We start from the raw sequence: 10502 nt of genomic DNA on the forward strand, positions 1-10502 counted from the left end.
TTTCCAAACTGCAAATTGCCCCAAGTTTTATTGTAGTCCATACAAAAGGGGGAAAAAAATTAAAAGTTTTCTAACACCACCTACTTGGGGAGATGGGGATGTGCCATTCAACGTCTGCTAGATCAGTGGTCAGTAGATTTGGACCTAGACCAAATGACTGTCCTATCAGAAGCCCAGTCTCAACAGCGACTACAGAATGACAAAGTCAGGGCCCCTGGACAGCTGGCACAGCTTGGAGCAGAGGAAATGGTTAAAAGAACCCTTTCCTGGCCTCCTGCACATCTAAAAAGAAAAAGGCGCCGCTGACCTCAGCTGCAGGTTGCTTCCCCATCCAGACAACCTTCCACAACGCGCACAAAAATAAAATGGAGCCAGGAGAGAACAAAAAAAAGAAAAATAAATTCCCATCTGTAGAGAAGGGGAGGCAGGGGGGAGGGGAAACTGCAGATCTAAAGCCAGTGGCAAGATATGCTGCTGAGGCGAAGGAACAATGTAGATTACTGCTGAGCACTCACAAGAATCTCGGGGCAAATCCACAGTAGAGGGGATGAAAACCCACAGACGGGAGAGGGATGGGCCGATGGACATAACCTGGATCTACTACCTGTCCCACCTCTCTCCTCCCCTCCCCATGGTGCCCATCCCAGAATGGCCCTACATGCGGCGCTGGTAGCCAGAGTGCATCTGAGCTGCACGCAGGTAATCATTATAGGAGCCCGAATAGCGTGCGTAATCAGAATGGGCATCGGGCAGGCGACGGTAATCCAGCGAGGACTTTGTCGGCGAGCGGCGGAACGAGAGCTGCGACTCTGATAAACGGCGGTAATCAGAGAGCTCGGCTAAACGCCGGTCGGAACCATACCTAGTCAAGAGAAGAAGACAGTTGGTGAATGAGACAATTGAGGGGAGGGCTCCAGATGGGCATGGGGGAGATGCCAACAGGGACTGGGAGGGTGTGATCAGATTAGTCACCAATAAACAAGATTTTGTCAGAAGGCTCACCACCCTGTGCAGGCCAAGAAATCAAGCCTGGGTTCAATGCACTGGGATGCCAATTCCTCCACAGAAACCCACCCTTCTACACTGGGTGGCCAAGGTGGATTCTGGACTATATTCCCAAACCACAAGCAAAATGCCCCATCCCAAGGTGCTGCACAGAAAGACCTTGGTTGTTTATCAACAGAACGGCGATGAAAGCAAGGTCCCCAGCTGCCCACAAAGTGGACGCACCTCAGTCACTCAGTCATCAGTCAGTGACTGCTGAAGGGAGGAGTACTTCACCCCCACCTGATCCTTGAGTCACATCCTGCCGGCAATAGCTCCAATGGCACTTGGGGGCTAGCCTAAACAGGTGACCCTTTTCCCAGGCCAACTAGCTGGTACCACCCCAGGCTAGCACTATGCTTCACCAGAATCCTGGTGACCACAGTAAGTTCATAGAAACCATCCCCTAAGCCTCTGGATACCCCATGGGAGGACAGAAGACCAAGGGAGGGGCCAATGGCTCCGGTTTCCCTCCCCTACCAACCTCAGCCCCTTGCCCTATGCCCCAGCTGGGGGCAGAGGCGGAGGGGCATACAGTACCTTTTTGACATGGCGACAGCCTTTTTGTACGGATCGTCGTAGCTGGCCCGGGGTGGGGAGAGGCGGGTACGCTCATAGGGCGGCGGGGTACTGTTGGCGTTGGCTACGGCCCCCTGGGACATGGACAGGTAGGCTGCAGACGGCTGACCTGCCCCATCGTAGGCACTGCCTGGCTGGCCACGGTAGGAGGCGGCAGCCTGAGGATGCTGCTGGGCAGCATAGGAAGCAGCCAATGAGGCTGACGACTGAGTGCGGAAAGGAGCTGCCAGGGTGGCAGAAGGCTGGGCCCCATAGGCAGCTGCAGCCCCATAAGAGCCAGTGGCCGCAGCAGCCGACTGAGCCCCATAGGAGCCTGATAGGCCCATTGATGCTTGAGCCCCGTAACTATTTAGTTGGGTCTGGACAACAGGCTGAGCCCCGTAAGAGCCAGCCATTGGAGTGGTGGCTTGCGCAGCGTAGGCGGCGGGCTGGCCAGCATATGCAGCTGCTGTGGCTGGCTGCGCCACATACGCAGCAGGCTGCGAAGAGTAGGAAGCGGCCTGTTGAGCAGCATAGGGACCAGACTGGGCATTGTAAGAGGCTGAGGGCTGGGCATTGTAAGATGCTGCCTGGGCCCCATAAGCTAATGAGGAAGCCGACTGGGCCCCATAGGAAGCTGCCTGGGCCCCGTAGGAACCAAGGGAGGAAGCTGCTCCCTGGGCATTGTATGAAGAGGCTGCACGAACCCCATAGGAGGAGGCAGCCTGTGCGCCATAAGAGGATGGCTGGTTACCATAGGAGGCAAGGGAGGAGCCCTGTGCCCCATACGAGTTGAGTGAAGACGCTGCTGCCTGACTCCCGTAGGAGGACAGAGCCGAGGCTGAAGCCTGGGCTCCACCATAAGGGCCAAGTGAGGAGGCTGCTGCAGACTGGGAGCTAGGGCTGGCCAGCTGGCCCCTATACGGGCCCCCAAGGGAGACAGAGGGCTGAGCACGGTAAGAGGCTGCCTGGGCTGTCAGAGGCTGAGTCCGATAGCCGACACCCAGAGAGGCAGAAGGCTGGGCCCTGTAGGCAGCTCCCAGAGACACAGAGGGCTGGGCCCGGTAAGTAGCTGGCTGTGCCGTCAAAGGAGCCACATAAGAGGCTCGGGGAGGTGAACGGCGCAGGGGGCTGCGGTCGCGACCAAAGAAGGGTGGTGTGGGCTGACGGGCTTGCCCATCAAAACCACCAGTGCTGTTGCCAAAAGCCTGCTGGTAGTCGAAGGTGGCAGAAAAGCCCCCAGTTCCAGGGAATGCCGTATCCCCAGCCCCAGGTTTCTTGGTCTTGTCCCCAGACTGGATAGCCAGGCCAGGCCCTTTCTTCTGACCCTTGGTTGAGAGTTCCACGTTGATGCGCTTGCCCTTCACTTCTTTGCCGTTGAGCTGCGCGATGGCGGCTTTGGCATCTGCTTCCTTCTCCATGTGAACAAACGCGTAGTCTAATAAAGCAGCAGACAAAGGGTTAGCAATTAGGGGGGCAGGGCATGCTACTGGATGGCTCCCAAACTGGATACACAACAAACAGCAACCAGCTGTTGCCAGCTACCTCTAGGCCTCCAAACCCTTCTTGAAGAGTATGTCATAGAAGTGGGTCCCACAAAACAAAGCTGACTGCTTCATGCAGTCCCCTAACCTGTGGTCTTCTCCCTGTTCTCCCCTTTTCCTCTGCCACCTTACTCAACTTGCTGATGACAGAAGAACAAAAATGAATTGCAGCACAGGACAAAAAACCTTCATACCTCTAAGTTAAACCAGCAAAGAAAACACAGGAAGGAGTCTTGAAGGATTTGGTCATTTGGTTTTCTCTAATTCAAGTTCCTAGCTCACTCCAAGGCTCAGCTCTCCAGTCTCCCACACTGAAAATGACCACTCACAGGCTCAGCATGGCTCATCTCAGTCCACTGTCTAAATAAGAGAGCTAGACCATTCACAGAATTCCAACATCAATATCCCCAATTTTCCCAGCACTCAGTTCTTATAACCCTATGACGTAGGCATGGAAAGATTATTGTCCCCATTTTACAGATAGGCAAACAGGCTCAAAGAAATTTGTATGGTTTGCTTCAAATCATGCGAGTAAAGACTAGGTAGAGAACAAGACAAGAATTCCAGCTCTTCAGGGCCATTTCATTCTAACAACTTATCTTTTAGAAATCAATGTGTAAGACAAGACTCTGCAGTCAGATTAGAAACCCATGTTTAGAATGGATAAAGCTAAATCTCCCTGTAAGACAATGAGGAATGGAATTTAAGGCTCCTGACATGTAGAATTCAGGTCCAAGAACATTACTCCTCAAGCCATGTATTGTCCACATCTGATCTTCCAAAGATAGAAAAGCAAACTATTTCTATTTACAGCGCAAATTCTGTTTCCAGCTAGCAGGCTCTACCAAGTTAGTTATCTCTGAGACCCTCGGCCAAGATCCAAAGAACTGCAGATATTCATGCTTGTTTCTACAGCAACTAGCTCCAAACAAGAGGCTTTCAGACAGGGAAGGGTGGGAAGAAATACAAACCACAATAGTGCAAAGACAATTTGAACAGCTGGAGGTTCATGTTCACAGGACATAAGGGCACGCACTAAACGCCACTCTGGAACTGTGAACTACTTAAAAGGTGGAGTCCAAGTAAGTGCCAGGGTATCGCCATTAAAGATCACCTTGAAGAAAATAAAGAACAACTGGATGAAACTATTAAGGTTGTCTTCTTTCAAAAGTCCTCTTAATAGCTTCCTAAGGAGTCTTCTTTTCCAGAAGCTTATACACCAAGGTATCGTCAACTGCTATTCCTATACAGTAATCTCGATTTGAGAGCTATGCCACTAGTTTATGTCTCATACTAAGAAAAATAGCAAGTAGATCTCAGAAATGTGGTGTAGAACAGGATCCTTGATTAGGAATTTAAAAGCCTCAGTTGTAGGTCTTAATTTTTATCAATGGCCTTTTAAGATTTTGAGGAATTTACAATATATTTCTCTATCTGATAAATCTAACTTAACTACCTCAGTGTTAGGAGGTTCAAATAACTTAAAAGTAACTTAGAAAGTATAAATAGCAACATCACATTATAGAGCCTTACAAATTCCAGAAATAAACAGACATTTACCTCCCTACAGAATTATCTTTTGCCACTACTAAAACACTAAAGATACAATGTGTACATGCAAACTTGCAATTTGTCAGAGATAAAAGAAGAAAATAACTATCACAACTGTCTTCACTCCCCCATGGCCAGACATGATTCCTTACCTACAAATTAGAAAGTTTAAGCATCCTTCTGCCAGACTACTAAAGCTGTTCTCTGATGTCTACTGTGGATAGAATGAGTTTAAAATAGGTGCTGGCAACCTGAGACCTCTTCAAAATCAGATTCTGAACTGACCTTCAGGGAACCAGCAAAACCACCAGGAGGGCAACATCCAAGAGGCACTCACTAAAGAGAAAACAGATCTTCAGGAGCTTGGATGCAAGGCAAGAAAGGGGCAAAGCTAGCTCCAGGCACTCAAGAACTGCATTTTCCTCCCAAGACTAGAATGAGCGAGGGAGGGATTAGACAAAACCACTCCCAATGTACTTAAGAGATCACTAGAACATATCCAGATTTTTTTTCCAGAAACCAAGTAATAAATACAAGTTTGAAAAATGAAATCTCACATGTATAATTCAAGTGACCACCCAGATAAGCTACATTTCTGTGTCTCCAAAAGTAACCTGATGCAATGATAATCAAGTTCTACTCAAAGTTCCTAGGCCTGGTTTCAGAGGGGCATTTAACTGACTTAATGACATCAGGGCTAGGTGTCATCATGGAAAGGAGCCAAACTCAGTCCTGGATGATCAAGTACCCCACACACACCAAGAGGTTATCAATGATGCCCAGGAATCCAATTACTGCTTAGACAATGAAGAAAAACCAGGGATCTAGAGAATTCCAAGGACACACACACCTGGAGCACACGTGCAAGGAAGTGACCTCAAAAAATGCCTAATGCAACCCAATCGAGAGTCCAACTCATTCCAACAATTCATCGGGTTTTCAAGGTCCTTTTTAAGACAACATTTCCCACCTTTCTTCCTCAAAGTGACTGGTGGATTCAAACCATCAAACTTTCAGTTACCAGCCTAGCATGTTACTAGTTATTGCTAAATGCCTTCGAGTCGAGCACGACTCATAGCAACTCTACGAACAAAAAGGTCTGAAGCCACTCTACAACTATCAACATTCATCAACGTTCATAAGCTTTTAAAGAGATTAGCAAGCAGCATTTTACAGCACTCTCAGTGGCATCAAAAATCCTCAAGTAACAAAGTTAGATTAAAAGGAGGGAAAAAAGAAATTGTTTCCTACTTTCCTATCCTAAGAAGAATAAAAAATTCTCCCTTTGAATGAACAATGTAGCTCTGTAAAGGAGAAAAGAGGGAGTTCTGGTGGCTTAATGGTAAAGAATTACTCTGTCAACCAAAAGACACCAGCTGCTCCACAGAAAATGGGCAACTCTTCCAACTATGATTTACTGTCTGAAAACCCACTGCAGTGTCTGCTTTGAGTCATTTCCAACTCAACAACAGTACACAACAAATGGCCAGTCACACACAAAAAAACCCAAAAGGAGGTATTTCCTCCTCTGGCTTTCAGACCCCCCTTAAATCTGAAATGATTCCCAAAAGGATATAGCTATGGAAAGCAGTTACAATCTGCTGTTGTATAGAAATTTTTTTCTACAAAGAAAGTCACATCTAAGCTCCTGGGGTAACCAAGCAACTATGTGACCCCCATCCACATCCTCCATGAAATAATAACCGTAACTGGCCGTCCTGTGCTCTCTCTGCCAGGCTTCCATGCTTCTCAAAGACCCAAGAAGTAGCTGTCAAACAAAGACCCATTTTCTGTCCAAGAAATCACTTAGCTATTTACAGTCATAGTTGGCCTCTTTGCATAGAACCCCAAATTAAAACTTTTCTTTCCTTCACTCCAAAGAGGCGGGGAAGAATCAGTGGACAGGTCATCCACACACAGCCTATCACAGGAGCTATAATACACTTTAGTGTGACAATTATCATCCACACCACTCATTTCTGCTGCACTCAAGTATTTAAAGATACAAAACTTTTCTCACAATCCCCTACAGCAGCCAGGCCAAGAAATTATGCTAAAGCACCTCATGGATTGGTGTTAAGTCCTGAGCACATGCAGGTACACGCCCAGTGTTCTCCACCAACCAAACACAAGCTTTTTGACCATATGAATTCCATGGAGACTGTCCTTAGCCACCTAACCTAAAAACCAAGTAAAAAACCCAGCTGGTCAACTATACACAAGATGCTACCAACATCTATCCAACTCTCAAAACCTTTGAAGAAACAACAAAACAATTTTTAAAAAGGGCTCTACAAGAAACATGTCCATGCACTTGGTAGCCTCCCTCAGAGCACCCAGCAGCCTGTGGACTCACAAAACCTGGGTTGAGGAAAAGAGAAAGCAGAAATTAGGGCAGATCAAGGCACTAGTCCTAACAGAGACTGCAAGCTTTTGCCCTACTTACAGAAAGAACAAGTAACGACCCCAACGATGTGCCTCCCCAGAACAGCAAATGGAGCATCTCCTGCAAAGAAGCACCTGCCCTCATATTTACTCTCTTCAAAACTCCTTGAGCAAGGAGTGAACAGGTGGGACTCCAGGCTGGGCTGGAAACTGGCAGGGCCAGGGGAATTCGCCATCAGTTCCCAGGACAATGGAGGCAACCCAAATAATCTTGCTAGCATTTAAGAAAAAAAAAAAAAATAGGAGACCTCAGGAGCGGGAAACCCACAATGTGAAAAAAGCATTTGGGTCTCAAAACGGGCTGAAATAACGATGACACATTTTTCAGAGAAAAAGCATAGCAGGGACCTAACTTGAAAAAGAAGTTACTCAAGCAATGACTAGTAAGTAAATTACGTGCAGCCAGTATTTAACCAGAACCTCTAGTCCACCCCGCCTCCAGACTTAAGATTGTGGCCCTTGCAAAATCAAGCTAATAAAACAATGACTACAGGGGACACTGCCGTGGGGCACAGGTATGCAGGGAGGTAAAGGGCCCCTGACACAAGCCTCCAACCTCATGCGAAAAAGGTCAGATTTCCACCTTCCAGATGTAGAATCCAGCCCCAAAGAGGCAAAAACTCGAGGCTGAGGGTTTGCAAACCAAGACCTGCCGCACCTAACCCACCCCAAAAGTAGTCAAGAGGCCAAAGTGCTTCGGAAGGGGCCCCTCTTTATACCAGCGAGTGGTAACAATACTAAAGAGATCCCAGCCCCAAAACGTCCAAGGGCCCCGTTACCTTCCACTCGGGAGCACTCATCGGGAGGGAAGGCGAGGGCGGCCTTGGGGCGCGAGCCCCCACCTGTTCCCTCTTCCCTCGACTCACAGGCGTCTGCAGGGAAGTGGGGAAGTGGCGAAATCTTCCCCGCTCCATCATCCGGCTCGTGCCCAATTTCCGCTCGCTGCCCGGCGCGGGGGGCGACGGGAAGGCGCGCCCCCGAGAACCCTCGCCAGTCTCGCAGGCGCGACCCCGGCCCCGCAGTCCGGCTCCGGGCAGCCGCCGCCGCGCCCACCCAGAGCCGCGTCCTCCCGCGAGGTGAATGTTGCCCAGGGAGAAAGGGGGGGTCTCTGCCCCAGACACCCCAGCACCGCCGGCCTCGGTCCCGCAGAACCGCCCCCCGCACCCGCCTTCCCACCGCGCAGTGGCCGACCCCAGGGACAGGGGCGTGGCTAACAAGCAGTGCCCGCGCGCCCGCCCCGAGCGCGTCCCCGCGTTACCTTTCACCACGTCACACTCGATGACGCGTCCGCGGCGCTCGAAGAGACTGCGCAGCTCCTGGCTGGTGCACGCCGCCGACACATTTCCCACGAAAATCTTCCAAGTGTTAAGCGGCCGGGGGCGCGACATCTCCACTACTAGCGCGCGCCCCGGCCGCAGCTCGTGGCCGTGCAAGGCCTCGATGGCGCGCAGCGCGCCCGCGGTCTCGCGCATGTGCACGAAGGCGAACTGTTTCATGACGGCGCAGCTCATGACCGTGCCGTAGGGCGCGAAGAGGGCTGCCAGCTCCTCCGGAGTCGTATCGGCCCCATCAACATTGCCTACGAATATCTTCATCTTAGCGCCGAAGCCGCCTTACTGGAGAGATCTAACCTCTCCTCCAGCGACAGGCGACACGTCTCAACGAACAGCAGTCTTCCCCAAGAATGGCTGGCGACGAGAACCCCGCCGCGCAGGCGCACTGGCGCACTGCCCCACCCAATCAGAAACGACATCGCTCACAGCCAGCAGCCAATCAGTGGAAAGTGGAGGGAGGTGGTAGCAGGATCAGCCAATCCCAGAAGGCGTAGAGCCCGCGCGTTAGCGAGGGGGTGGGAAACAGACGGCGGCGCGCGACCAACGGCCATCGCCAGGGGGAGGGAGACGGAAACGGAGGTTGCGCGCGGGCGGTTGGGGTGTCCAGCGGCCTAGTCTGAAAGGCGGGCACGACTCGGGTGCCGCCAAGTTGGGTCCCAGGAAGGAAAACTTTGTTCAATTCCAGTCCGGCTCCTCCTTTTCTGGCAGCCTTGGTTTTATCCGCCCCAGGAGTTTGCCCTGGGACGAAACTTGGGAAGACTGCACTTGTCCGGAGGGAACCGGGCCGACGCCTTCCGCAGGCAGACGGTTCTCGGGCTGCAATGGGCGGCGTCTGACGGCCCGGGAAAAGCCTTCACCACATGAATTCATTCTTTGCAGACACATTCCTGAGGATGCCTTGGTCTCGAAGACGCTGGCGACGGTGGAAAATCAGAGCGCGTTCCCGCCCTTAACGGAATTTCCAGTCGCGAAATGATTCTCCTTTGTGTGTGTGAGAGATTTTCCACAATAAAAAGTTTCATGAAATAGACAATCAGATGAAAACAACGATTCTTGAGGGGAATAAAAAAAAATGAGCCCAGAGAACCTCGAAACAAAATTGTAAAGACGCATAAATTTGAGTTATGTAGACTTAAAGATTTTTTGCACGGCCGAAGACAACCAAAAATGGGGAGATTGCTGTTGTGAGGATTGTAATTCCTATCAGGAAACATAATGTGTATGAATTGTTGACTGGAAAAATCAGTTTGCTCTCTCAGATAAAATTCAAAATCACATTGCTCTCTAAAATACCATTCAAAATCACAATAAAAAGTTAATATAAAAACAAAGCTACAGAACCGAAACCAAACCCTGGACAAGTCCAGCGGTAAATAGTTATGGTGGAAAAGACGGCTAATCCTTCCCATGATTTATGTGGACCCTGTTGTTGGCAGGTGGACAAGTGGCCCAAAAATACATACCATTAGGGCTCATCAAATTAAAAAAAAAATTAAATTAAAAAACCTTTAGAACCACCTCAGATACTGGCCTGTGTTTCCTTCAATAAATTCAAATTGAGCACCTACGATGTGGGCATCAATGTGAATATAACAGTGAATAAAAATGATAAAAGTTACTCACTTGGAGTTTAAAGTCTGGTGGATAGAAATGGACAGTAAAATATATAATAAGAGAAGAGGCAAACCAAGCATATAGATAGATGTCTAGGGGTAGGTCTTTCCAGTCAAAATATCTTGAGCATGTCTGAGCAGTTCAAGGTCTAGGAAAGATCAAGTATGGCTGGGACTTGAAAGAGAGCAGACAATAAGGAAAGCAAAAAATATCCAAAGAGGGGGCTATGTAGTTATTACCTGATGTTGTTGTTATGTGCCGTCGAGTCGTTTGCGACTCATAGCAACCCTATGCACAACAGCCCTAAACCCTGCTCTATCCTGTGCCAACCGCACCGCCTCTGACACACCCATCCCGATTGCCCCAGTCACCGAATCAATCCATCTCATAGAGGGTCTTCCCCTCCTGCGCT

General features: G+C 49.6%; 1 protein-coding gene across 3 annotated transcripts; it reads right to left on the reverse strand.

The window, feature by feature from the left end:
* Window positions 1–8832, reverse strand: RBM14 (RNA binding motif protein 14). Of its 3 annotated transcripts, none has more exons than XM_006893276.1 (3): window positions 8401–8832; window positions 1585–3040; window positions 1–862 (listed from the first exon to the last, which is right to left on the reverse strand). In XM_006893276.1, the coding sequence occupies exons 1-3, from the start codon at window positions 8735–8737 to the stop codon at window positions 655–657; spliced, it is 2001 nt and encodes a 666-aa protein (XP_006893338.1). In that variant the 5' UTR covers window positions 8738–8832; the 3' UTR covers window positions 1–654. The 3 variants fall into 3 exon arrangements, with proteins under 3 accessions (XP_006893338.1, XP_006893339.1, XP_006893340.1); XM_006893277.1 differs by having other exon boundaries at window positions 444–862; window positions 2930–3040; XM_006893278.1 differs by lacking the exon at window positions 1585–3040 and having other exon boundaries at window positions 834–862; window positions 8401–8740.
* Between the last annotated feature and the right edge of the window lie 1670 nt (window positions 8833–10502).

The sequence above is a fragment of the Elephantulus edwardii genome, unplaced genomic scaffold (genome assembly GCF_000299155.1).
Source record: "Elephantulus edwardii isolate Elephantulus edwardi_28Jun2011 unplaced genomic scaffold, EleEdw1.0 scaffold00126, whole genome shotgun sequence".
Lineage (NCBI taxonomy): Eukaryota > Metazoa > Chordata > Mammalia > Macroscelidea > Macroscelididae > Elephantulus > Elephantulus edwardii.

Excerpts from the sequence above, each read along its gene's own strand:
- RBM14 (XM_006893276.1), bottom strand. The coding sequence starts at position 8,737 with ATGAAGATATTCGTAGGCAATGTTGATGGGGCCGATACGACTCCGGAG. Across the intron at positions 3,041-8,400 it reads CGAGTGTGACGTGGTGAAAG|ACTACGCGTTTGTTCACATG; the intron begins GTAACGCGGGGA and ends CTGCTTTATTAG. Across the intron at positions 863-1,584 it reads GCTGTCGCCATGTCAAAAAG|GTATGGTTCCGACCGGCGTT; the intron begins GTACTGTATGCC and ends TCTCTTGACTAG.